Source organism: Artemia franciscana, chromosome 5 (genome assembly GCF_032884065.1).
Source record: "Artemia franciscana chromosome 5, ASM3288406v1, whole genome shotgun sequence".
NCBI lineage: Eukaryota > Metazoa > Arthropoda > Branchiopoda > Anostraca > Artemiidae > Artemia > Artemia franciscana.
Window position 1 is genome coordinate 12,886,523 of NC_088867.1, and position 12,897 is coordinate 12,899,419.

At 33.6% G+C, this 12,897-nt stretch overlaps 1 protein-coding gene across 4 annotated transcripts; it reads left to right on the forward strand.

The window, feature by feature from the left end:
* Positions 1-788: 788 nt before the first annotated feature.
* Positions 789-12,591, forward strand: LOC136026989 (zinc finger protein 391-like). 4 transcript variants are annotated; one of them, XM_065703867.1, is made up of 2 exons: positions 789-826; positions 7,836-12,591. In XM_065703867.1, the coding sequence occupies exon 2, from the start codon at positions 7,841-7,843 to the stop codon at positions 9,257-9,259; it is 1,419 nt and encodes a 472-aa protein (XP_065559939.1). In that variant the 5' UTR covers positions 789-826; positions 7,836-7,840; the 3' UTR covers positions 9,260-12,591. The 4 variants fall into 4 exon arrangements, with proteins under 4 accessions (XP_065559939.1, XP_065559938.1, XP_065559941.1 ...); XM_065703866.1 differs by having other exon boundaries at positions 804-939; XM_065703869.1 differs by lacking the exon at positions 789-826 and adding an exon at positions 1,992-2,011.
* The last annotated feature ends 306 nt before the right edge of the window (positions 12,592-12,897 follow it).

A 12,897-nucleotide genomic window follows, 5' to 3' on the forward strand; every position in this document is an offset into this window, starting at 1 on the left:
AGTGCATTTTGGTTTTGCAAGTTGTTTTATAATATCTCCAAGATTTCCAAGTTTATAGTTTGGAGGGGTGCAAGCATTTGTTTCTTCTTTATCTGGCATATCAGCTGTCATATTTTGGGTCGGCCCTTTATAGCTGGGAATATGGCAGGAAGCAAACTGAAGTGTCAACATTCATAAGGTTTAGGAAGAATCTCTAATTGATTTTAAATTTGAATTAGCAGCCTCACAATTTTTTTTTTGATGGCAGATTTAGAATCTGTGAGAATTAACACTTTTTTGCAGCAGGTCTGAGGTTGACCGTAACTTCCGGTGCTTATTGAATGGCAAATAACTCTGCTGACATTTGAAGTATTGGATAGGAAAATTGCTGATATAACAAGAAAACATAAGGAATGCATAGCACTGATCCTGCATTCACTGAGCCCCTTTACTAAGCCATCTGTGTAAATTTGGGAAATAGTTCAGAAAAAAGTTAGGAGTTTTATTCTGGTGGATATCCTCAATTCGATCCTGCAAGTCATCTTAGGATGATGAGTCGTTTTAAAATTGTCGTTTTCAACATCATCACATATGGTTGCCATTTTAAACGAGGGTCAAGTGTCACACCTGGTGAACAGGCAGATGGCTCATATGCTATTATACCCCCTTCTATCAATAAGAGTCATCACCAGAAGATCATCAGTAAATTTTCCATTTATTTATCCATGAATTTATCGGCGCGTTTTGAAATTGAAAAATAGCGCTATCTAACATAAATATTCTTGTTTCGTTGTCTGATTTCATCATTTCTTCACAAGACTAAAATTTCCGTCTATGGATTAAAAAGGTTGGTTTAAATGTCAGAAATATTAAATTTAGTGCAAGTCATTCTAATTCTAGAATATCTTATTTTTTTTTGTGAATTTCCTGTCATATCATGGTTTAAATAATATGGACAAGGTAATAAATCACCACATGGTAGGGCTCAAAATGGAATTAGTTCCAGAAGCAATTATTGGGTATTGACCTAGGTTTAGTTTGAGGACTATTCAGAAAGAAATATATGAAGAAAACAGTTAGGCCTATTACTTCACAATATGCAGAATAATTGTAGCTAGCACGTGTTTTGTGTAGCCCTGCTATACTTTAAATCCCTTCCTAGTGTACAAATATGTAGCCCAAATTATTTAATTAGGCTATAGGCCTAATGCATTCTGCCATGAATCACTTTTAGGCTATTTCTAGTTCTTGTCTTGCCACACTTGATATGATTTAAGGTATTTTACCTTAAATTGCATTTACAGCAAGATAAGGTGGACTGCATCCTCCTGTAGGATAGGCTATCTCACTGTTGAATTGATGTTTTCTTCTTTTTTCAACATCAATTCAAGAGCTGTTTTATTCTTTTTTCAACATCATCACAAGTGGTTGCCATTTTAAACAAGTGTCACACCCGGTGAACAGGCAGATGGCCCATATGCTATTATACCCCCTTCTATCAATAAAGGTTTAGGGACAGTTGTTTTTGATTATAAAATACTATTTTCTTTGTTTTCAGAAAAGAAATGGGCATTCCAAAAGCTTTAGAAAACAGGAAACATCATTTATGTCTTCCTAAGTTATGCTTTGGAGTAAGGTTATATTCTTCTGTCTATTCCACACCAGAAGATCATCAGCAAATTTTCCATTTATTTATCCATGAATTTATCAGCGCGTTTTGAAATTGAAAAATAGCAATATCTAGCATAAATATTATAGTTTTGTTGTCTGATTTCATCATTTCTTCACAAGATTAAAATTTCTGTCTATGGATTTAAAAGGTTGGTTTAATGTCTGAAATATTAAATTTAGTGTAAGTCATTCTAACTCTAGAATGTCTTATTTAAATTTTGTGAATTTCCTGTCCCTGTAAGTTTCTTTTTACTTACCCAAGATAGCTGAAAGTAGAATTTTGCTTCTTATTTCAAGCCTATGTCTAATTGGTTTAACTTCTTTGTTAATGTTACATCATAGTTTAAATAATATGGACAAGGTAATAAACCACCTCTTGGGACACCACATGGTAGGGCTCAAAATGGAATTAGTTCCAGAAGCAATTATTGGGATTTGGCCTAGGTTTAGTTTGAGGACTATTCAGAAAGAAATATATGAAGAAAACAGTTAGGCCTATTACTTCACAATATGCAGAATAATTGTAGCTAGCACATGTTGTGTGTAGCTCTGCTATACTTTATCTCCCTTCCTAGCATACTAATATATAGCCTAAATTATTTAATTAGGCTATAGGCCTAATGCATTCTGCCATCAATCATTTGTAGGCTATTTCTTGTCTTGCCACACTTGATATGATTTAGCCTACAGGTACTTTACCTTAAATTGCATTTACAGCAAGATAAGGTGGACTGCATCCTCCTGTAGGATAGGCTATCTAACTGTTGAATTGATGAGGTGACACAATTAGTGGGTGTGATAGGGTGTGGTGTCCCAATGGTACTTACACTAGTACATGGGTTGAAACAAGAGAGAGGGAATGGGAGAATACATGGTAGATATCTAATTTTGGCTGTATATTTGCACATTGATTTGAGGGAATAAAATATAGCAGAGCTGCATACAAAATGTGTTAGCTAGCCTACCATGTTTCTGCATAGGCTATTATGAAGTAAGAATTGTTCCTTGTCATGTCACATTCTAAATAGCCCCTAATCTAGACCTATATTAATTTTTGAATCTGAGAAGACCATAAAAAGGCATCAAGTAAGGCTTCCCCAGCTAAATTATATAAATATGTATAAAACAACCAAGAATTTATAATTATATCATTCCTAATTCAAGTTAAACTTAGAACAATGAAAAATTGCTACAAACAAGACTTTGGCTGCTGTCTCTTTTCCCCTCTCCTTGCTGTAAAAGTCTAAAGTCTGTTGCGTCATTTGTGTTTTATTGAAAACTGTATGTATCTTGAAGAGTGTGCTTTTGTTAGAAACATTGGCAATAAATAAATAAAAAAATCATTACAATGAGCAATAGAATCACCAATGAACATAAACTGGGATATATAATATATTGCCTTGGGGAATACACTAAATATTTGCAAAATTCACACATATAATCATATATTCACTTATATAACCACATAATATAATATGATTTTGCCCTAGGCATCACCAACCTTAGGAACGGTCATGCTTTTAAGGGATCAAAATGAAATTTGCCCCAGAAGTGATAATTGAATTTGGAAAAAGCATAAAAAGGGCATCTTATTATGCATTCTTTTTCTTCCTGGCTAAATTATGCAAATATTTATAAATTTACGGAATAGGCTAGGCCTACTTCAATAACAAAATGTTATTTTGACAGGAAAAAGGAAATTCATCCATACAAGTTCCAAAAATCTATGATGGAAAATTCAGCTGAATTCTAGTGGGTATTTTTTTTTTTCAAAAAATACTGGACACAGTTGAGTCAGGTAAATGAAAATTTCAGGAATTCATCCAGAGCCAAAGTGATGTCCAGGGAATATGTTTTGAAGCATCTACTTCCACTCCTTCTCCCACAATAAAGTATTAACCTTTGTTGACCTTAAGAATCTCTATGTTGCAAAAACGAAACTTTACAAAATAGATCCTCTATTCAAATGAGGCCCAAAAAATGGAGGTAAGCCTAAAATGGGGGCTGTTGAGAAAGAAACATGTCAAGAAAACAATTATTACTTCATAATCTTCAAATAACAGTAGTTAACACATTTTGACTACAATTTCACTAACCTCTACCCCAAACTCCCAATAACATACAAATATATAGCCCAAATGGTATATTTCTCATGCACTTTGGCATGCGCCACTCTTGTTTCAACCTGTCCATCCATAAATTGAATCAAAGCTGACGAAATAAAGAAACAGAAAATACATGAGAAATCTATAATTTGGGCTATATATTTGCACATTGTGGGGTGTCGTGGATAAAGTACAATGGAATCACAGTCAAAATGTATTAAACACAGTTATTTTTCGTGTTATCAAATAAGAATTGGTTTCTTAGCATGATTCCTTCTCAACAGCCTCCACCCTAGGCCTATACCAAAAACATTTGAAGCCTTTAATGTTATTCTAAAATAACAAAAACACCTAAAACTAGAATTTTACCTTCTGTGTAATACAGAAATCAAGTAGTAATATCATTTGATTTGGTATTTCCAAAAAGGTTTTCAGTTTAGTGGCTGGCCACTTCTAAGGGAGGACAACCAATATATACCTTATTTCATGCTCTATCCAAATATTATGACTGTTTTTCTGGCGGCACAATCCCCCCAGACTTTTTTTTAAATCATTTGCCCTGATTTACACAAAAAAAAACTTTGTGTAATTTTTCTAGATTTCTTTTTTGTTTTCATAAAATACAAAAGGAATGGTAGTTTTCAAACTTTAGGAGTCAATTTTTCCCATCTGATTCACATCCCTGGTTAGTTTTATTTAATATAAGGTGTCTATCAAAATGTTGCTAAGATCTCCTGGATATTCTTAATCAAACTCATTTACCTAATGAGTAAATTAATAATTCCGAAAACATCATTTTTTTTTATTTTTTTATTTATAAACATGAAAAGAAAAACCAAAGCACACTTTTTGGGTGCCATATGTCACTTTATGATTGCCGTGTAAATTCAAATTTACAAAGAGCGATTAAACATAAAATTTAAATTATAAATGATCATATATTTAGCTCCCTATGATGTCCATGTGTCGGACCCAGTCTTTCCATTCAAAAAAAGTCACCCAAATCGCACTTGTAGTGTGCCATGTTGCACTTTCTAGACACCAAACAATATGATATAATATTTATTGTTCATGAGTCCTTGAACAGCTCTTTGTGATTTTTCAGTGCCTAAATTCTGATGAAAAAAAAAAAAAAGGCAACATATCATTGCTGCCCTCGTAAAAGAAAGTGATTTTTCTTTCTGTTCAATGAGTGTGGTTGCATTTTGCCTAAATAATATTTCAACAATGGTAATTTAAAGAAGATACTTTTTGACTTGCTAAGATGTCATTTTGAAATCTCATGAAGTGATGCACAGGGTTGTTGGAATAGTGTTTAGTTGAACTGTGAGATTTTGTCTCCTATGATAGGTAAAGGTTTTTTGGAAATGGAAGGGGATGGGGGGGGGGTAGGGACTTTAATGTTAACGGCAAAGAATCCAAGCTTATTAACACGTCTCAAGTCAAGCTTATTGACAGTAATGTCTTTGCTAAATAGTAATTTTTCTTTGTTATCGCTGGAAAAATAAATGTCCTTTTGAAGACTTAGGGAAGGGACGGGCCATATTTACTTTTTGACCGCTTGGTATATCTCTCCCCCTCCCCACTAGGTGGAAGAGTGCACATATGGTCCCAGGATCAGGACAGCTGGGCTGCTAAATATTATGTAAATTATTAATTCAGAATAAGTACGTCCTTAAGCTCAGCAATGTAAGATGGCCGAACTTTTGATTCCTTAACCAGTTCCCTAAAAACTAGCATTGTCGAGCTCTCATCCTTGATGTGATTTATAATTTTCTTAAAAAATTTAATTTGTATGAATTTTAATTGCTTCTAACAGGCTAATACAACCAATAAAGGGTACAAATCCTTTCTTCCTGTCTTTGGCTCAGAACTAACTTTATAAAGCAACGATAAGTTGAACAAGAAGAAAAAAGATATTGAAAAGGGATTCGATTACCATCTACGTCTTTTTATAGCAACACAAAAATGACAGTGGAGACAAACTTAACATTGAAGGCAGCTCAACTTTGATCAAATTAATTAACAGATATGATCCAATTAATGGTCCAACATCAACTTTGGCTCATATTTGTGATGGCTCCTTTTGACAAAGAGACATGATTTTTGCTTAGACTAATGGAAAACAATCAGAATTTTCACCCTTTTTTTAAACACCTTTAGGTTTGTGTTTTCACAAGTTTTCTAATATCCTTTTCACCACAGGTGGTCTTAGAGACGAAAGGTTTATTGGCACTCACCCCGAGCGTAAAAATTCCAGGGACACAAATTTGAAATAAAAAATCTAAAATTTATAATCATTTTGTAGTTAGAAATAAAAAATCTAAAATTTGTAGTTTTAAAATTGTATCTTTATTGAGACAAAGTAGGGGTTGCAGTTGGCAGTAAATTACTTACTTACTATAAATACCTATATGATAAAACTTAATACTTACTGTGAATATAAGCAAATTGAAATAGCCAGAACCACCTCTGTTTTTCCCTGAAGAATAGTTCATGCCCATTGACTATCCAGAAGTGGCTCTCCTCATACCCCCTTCCTTAATAAAAATGCTAGAATAGCGCTCCTTGTTTTTGCTAAACTGGATTTGCTCTCTAGGTTGAAGATTTTAAAAATGGTAAATATTAATTTTTAAAAAGCTAGGGATCTTTGCATAGAACTGTAGTATTTATATTTTTTCTACATTAAGATTTAAATATATTTATTATTTTGATTTTGAGAAGATAATTATAAATTTTGAAGCAATCAGAAAATGGGGCGTTATGATATGAACTGCCTCCCAGAAAGTTTTGCAGTAGAATTTTAATTTGGTTAAATCACTATATTCAAATAAAAGTACATAATTAATTTTCTGAAGTGGTTTAAAACTAAAGGATATATTTATAATCAATGTTTTACCAACCAGAGGCATATTTATCTTACCATCAAAGGTATTAGAAACAAAACAAAATGGTGAGATTGAATTCGTCATATTGCATACCAGGAATCCAAAATGGCAAACAGACCAAAACAATTTGCAAGGCCCTCCTTGAAAAATAATATTCTGTCTAACTGGTGACTGCCACTTTTTCTCCTTAAATGTTTTGACTCTCTAAATTGTCTCAGACTTCTAATCCTGATTATTTCTTTCAATTACTTCTTTAAGATTAAGTTGCTAATCTTTTTACAATCTTGCAATATAAGCTTTGCAATATAATCTTTTCTTTAAAGTAGTGGAAATTTCCCTGTCTACTACCCTGATTTTTCAGGTAGATTTCAGGTAGAAAGGACCAGCCTAGAAGACAATATTCCTCGGAATTAAAAAAAATAATAATAATGCCACTATGTTTTAAGCCATTGTGTTATACTCTAGACTCTATGAGGCTCTTTCGACCGAATTTCTGAACAGCATCTTATAAACAGCTGTTGAATAAAAATAAGAACTGTCAAATTTGATAAAACCAACAAAAGCAGCCTACTACTTTTTTGTAGCTTTGAAATATATACAAGTTTTTGGGCTGATGAGGGAAGTGGCACTGTGCATTAAAACTGGAAGTGATTCTGAAAATCTTAAGTTTCAAATATATTACAAAAATTTATGCTGATTAAACAAATTAAAAATTTCATTACCGAATGTAATTTTAATGTAATATTATACATTTAAGAGGGGAATATAAATCTGTCGAATTCAAATATTAGTTCATTCTCATTATATATTTTTTAACCTTTTAGCGGTATTTTACATTTTTTTTTTTAATGAAAAATTTGTTGATTTTTTCGTTTCATTTTAACGTTTTCAGGATCATGATGTCAGTAGTAACTTGTTATTTAAAACATAATAAAAGTATTACCTACATACTATCTGTTTCAGCGCTACTCTGTAGTGAGTTTTTTAAATATTCTAATTCAACAAACTGATAGTTTGAAGTATTTCTTTCCCTTCTTCTTCAATTTAGAATTAAGTTTGATCTGTGCTAAGATAGCTTAAAAACTTGAAAATACCGAGGAGACAATTTACATCCTAATCATGTATTACTTTTGAAACGCTCACTTTTATTTATAATTGTTATGCTAGCTTCAATTTTTTTTTTTTACTTTAGAGATAATGAGTTCTACTTTGAGCACTTCTGATGGTATAATTCAACCAGAACTCTTAGGCCCAAAACTAATCATTGTCGTGAAAAGGCTGAGAGAGAAGACTATAGAAGAATTAACTGCTGGGATCTGGTGTTGTGACTCCTGTGGGAAAACAGAGAAATCATTTTTGATGCTGAATCTTCATTTTGACACTGGCTGTGAAAAACTTTCACCAATCGAGTGCGATGTCTGCCCTGCAGTAGCTCGTGATTACAGAGAGTTTGTTCCACATTTTATGGAACACCAAATGGGAGAAACAAGACGATGCCCCATTTGTTTGTGTGAATGCATTGATGATATAAAACAACATCTAATAATAAAAGGTCACTTTTCACCAAACCTGTCTGAACTAGACCTGCAGGAAAATGCATTGCTAGTGGTTTCACAGAATCAGTCCACTAATGGTTGCTCGAATTCACATGAATCAGAATCAGAAGCGAAAAGTATAGAAAATCGGGAAATAATTTCTAATAGTCACTGGCACTTTGAAAACCGCGGAAAATTAGAAAGATGTCCCAGAACAAACACGGGGAAAATACTAAATAAGTTTGATGTAGGCAAGAAACGCTTTTTTCATTCAAGCAGTTTGAATATCCACCATAGATTGCATGAAGATGAAAAACCGTTTAAGTGTGACGTATGTAACAAAGGCTTTTCTCAATCAAGCCATTTGAATGTGCACCAGAGAACACACACAGGTGAAAAACCGTTTAGATGTGACATGTGTAACAAAACCTTTTCTCAATCAAACGATTTGATTCGGCACCAGAGAGTGCATACAGGTGAAAAGCCATTTAAATGTGACGTATGTAACAAATGTTTTTCTGAGAACAGCAATTTGATTAAACACCAGAAAACACACACAGGTGAAAAACCGTTTAAATGTGACGTATGTAACAAAGGCTTTTCTCAGTCAGGCAATTTGATTAAACACCAGAGAACACACACAGGTGAAAAACCGTTTAAATGTGACGTATGTAACAAAGACTTTTCTCAATCAAGCAGTTTGATTCAACACAAGAGAACACACACAGGTGAAAAACCGTTTAAATGTGACGTATGTAACAAAGGCTTTTCTGAGAACAGCAATTTGATTAAACACCAGAAAACACACACAGGTGAAAAACCGTTTAAATGTGACGTATGTAACAAAGGCTTTTCTCAGTCAGGCAATTTGATTAAACACCAGAGAACACACACAGGTGAAAAACCGTTTAAATGTGACGTATGTAACAAAGACTTTTCTCATTCAGGCCATTTGAATGTGCACCAAAGATTGCATAAAGGTGAAAAACCGTTTAAATGTGATGCGTGTAAGAAATGCTTTTCTAAATATCAGAATTTGGACGCGCATAAAAAACTACATATAAGGTTTAAAACTGTTTAAATGTGATAAACGTAACAAATGTTTTAATGAATACGGTAATTTGATTGAAAACCAGAGAAAACACAGAGGTGAAAACCATTTAAATATAATGTGTGGAAAAGATGCTTTTATTTAGCAGTCCATACTAACGAGCATAAAAATTACGTACAGGGGAGAAATCCTTCTAACCTGGTATTTGTTAGAAGGAATTCTCCCAAATGCTTGAATGTCAATCAAGTATTTTATACAGTTGAGAAGAAAATAGTAAATTTTGAGGTGTGTTGTGTGGTTGAGGTTTAAGGTATGAAATGTGTAAAGTATCTGCTGTTTTCAGTATAGTTTATATGGCACTAGGTATTTAACAAGTGACATATAGCGATCGCAAATTCCAAGGTACGTGACTGGCATAACTGGAACTGATCCGCTCTTTTTGGAGGAGTTGGGGGGGGGAGGTAATTCGGAAAAAAAGAGGTATTTGTAACTTACGAATGGGTTATCAGATCTTTATGAAATTTGATATTTAGAAGGAAGTCATGCTTCTGAGCTCTTATTTTAATTTCCGACCAGATCCGTTGACATTGGGGGGTCCAGTGGTTTGGCGAGTTTGGTGCTTCTGGACGTGCTAGGACGATGAAAATTGGTAGGCGTGTCAGGGACCTCCATAAATTGAGTTTATAAAGTCATTTTCCCCGATTTGACCATCTAGGGGTCTGAAGGGAGAGGAAAAATTAAAAAAAAAGAAGGTATTTTTAACTTACGAGTGGGTAATCGGATCTTAAGGAATTTTAATATTTACAAAGACCCTGTGCCTCAGAGCTCTCATTTTAAATCTCGACCGGCAATAAGCCTCTGATTTTCCTTTTAAATTAATCTATTGATTCTTAGAATGTTGCTAGAGCTCATGCCACATGAGCTCTTGGTTCTTTCGACCTCGTCACAAGTGTCATATGAGCTCTTAGCTCTTGTTATGTTTCCTTCCCGGTTTTCGTGCTCTTTCTTGTGGTTCTGTTAAATCTATTTATTGTTTATATATTTTATCCTTTGTGTAACTTTTGCAGTAAAAAAAAATTTGAGTTAGTTTGTTACTCTGTCATTAAAAAAGAATATCTTGGTTTTGTACGATTGTCATATGGGAAATAAGTATGTAAAACTTAATTTGGAACATATTTATAATTATAGCTGGGCTTTGACTCAGGTAGGTGTCAACTTATCTGGAGATGGTTCCTACTATAGATTAAATAAATAAATTACAAGTTTTTTTAACGGAAAGTAAGGAGCGACATTAAAACTTAAAACGAACAGAAATTACTTCGTAAGTGAAAGGAGCTGCTCCCTCATCAACGCCCCGCTCTTTACGTTAAAGTTTGACTCTTTCTCTTAACTCTACTTTTAAAAAAACAGTAAAAAATTTAGCGTAAAGAGCGGGGCGTTGATGAGGAAGCAACGAAGTAATTTCTGTTCGTGTTAAGTTTTAATATCGCTCCTTACTTTCCGTTAAAGAACTTGTTTTCTTATTTAATTTCTGAACGTTTTTGAATCAATGCATTTTTTTTATTTTGGCTCTCTGCAGATGAATAATTAAAACGAAATTTGCATATTTATTTATTTTTTTGCTAAATAGTTTTCTCATAGTTTTGATCGAACGATTTTGAGAAAAAAGGAGCGGGGGAGGAGGCCTAGTCGCCCTCCGGTTTTTTGGTTACTTAGAAAGGCAACTAGAACTTTTAATATTTTACAAATGTTTTTATTAGTAAAAGATATACGTAACTTATAAATTAGCTTACGTAACAAACTTCTGTATTCTCATGTTTTTATTACGTATATGAGGGGGTTCACCCCCTCTTCAGTACCTTGGTCTTTACACTAAAGCTTTAATTTTGTCCCGATTTCTTAAGAATGACCCCTTAATCACAAAAGCCGTAGAATAAATAGTTGAAATTACTAAAAATACTTTAGCATAAAGAGCGAGGTATTAGGAGGAGGTGAGCCCATCATATGCATAATAATTTCTGTTCGTTTTAAGTGGTTTTAATTCTGCTCCTTACTTTCAGTTGAAAAAACTTTCATATTTATTTTTTAATTTTTTTTTAATAATGCTAGAAAATCCTGCGCTCCCTTCATGGAAATTTTCTTCCTCCAAGGAAACTTCCCCTAACATATCCTCCTCTTTTCAACCTCCCCCCTTCCTCAACCAAAAAATCCCCCTGAAAACGTCTGTACACTTCCAAATAACCATTGCTATATGTAAGCACTGGTCAAAGTTTGTAACTTGTAGCCCCTCCCACTGGGACTGTGGGGGAGTAAGTCGTCCCCAAAGACAAAGTAATAAGGTTTTTCGACTTCGTTGAATAAAATGGCTATCCCAGAATTTTGATCTGTTGACTGGGAAAATATTTAGCGTGGGAGGGGGCCTAGGTGCCCTCCAATTTTTTTGGTCACTGAAAAAGGACACTAGAACTTTTCATTTCCGTTAGAATGAGCCCTCTCGCAAGATTCTAGGACCACTGGGTCGATACAATCACCTCTGGGAAAGAAGAAAAAAAACGCATCCGTGATCCTCTGGCAAAAAAATACAAAATTCCACATTTTTGTAGATATGAGCTTGAAACTTCTACATTAGGGTTCTTTGATACGCTGAATTTGATGATGTGATTTTTGTTACGATTCTATGGCTTTTAGGGGGTTTTTTTCCCCCGTTTTCGAAAATAAGGCAAATTTTCTCAGTGAATATTGACTGAAGTGACACCCAAGCAAGCTTGTGATTAAGGAATGCACAGAATAATCGAGTGATACAAACGCATATGGCCTATTGGTTGAACGTCATGGAGCTGGAAAAATTAGGGATGGTTTTTTTATTACGTCACAATAACTCACCCCTGCATAGGGGATAAAATAAATATATTATATTTTGGTTATGGCAGAGGGTGCTGCCATTTTCATATATTATTTCTTTACTTTTCCTTTATCCATAGATTACGAACTTTGATCAGATTTACAATATAAATATACTCTCTGAATTTAATCCTGACAGGACTTGATTTTATCCGCTTAAGTTGATTTTTGCTTTCTACGATACCGAGAAGACTTGTCTCCAACTTGAGTCCAACTAAACTATTTTTCTGCTTGAAATTCTTTCCTCTTTTCCAAACCTTCTTTTTTAGACCTGCGATTCTTCCCTTTCTTTAATTTATGTTATTTACATTTGATTAGTCAGCTATTCGCAATTAATTTTTAGTGTTTGATTAATTTTTGTGATCTTTAAAGATTATCAAAACACTTTTGTTTGGTATATGTGGTTTTAAAGTTAGCTTTTACTTATAAAAAATAAGCAATAAAAGTTTATTTGAAAAGGTTTTATTTTTTATGTGCTTGTAACTAAATTTAAAGTAAAGAGAAGAAAGTGTGAAGTAAAGAAATCTCTCATCGAAAACAATAAAAAGTCAAACTTTTTATTGAAAACTACATTTATAACCCTCGGCTTAAATGAAAGGTTAAGCGCTATACAGAAAAAGATATTCAATAAAAATATTATTTAATATCTTGCATTTGGTAAGCATAAGGATCAATTTTCATAGTTTTAAAGAAAGTCAAAGCTCTTCTTATGTTTTCTGATAAGTTCTGGCTCAACTAGATACGTCCTATGACCACGCCGGCTATGT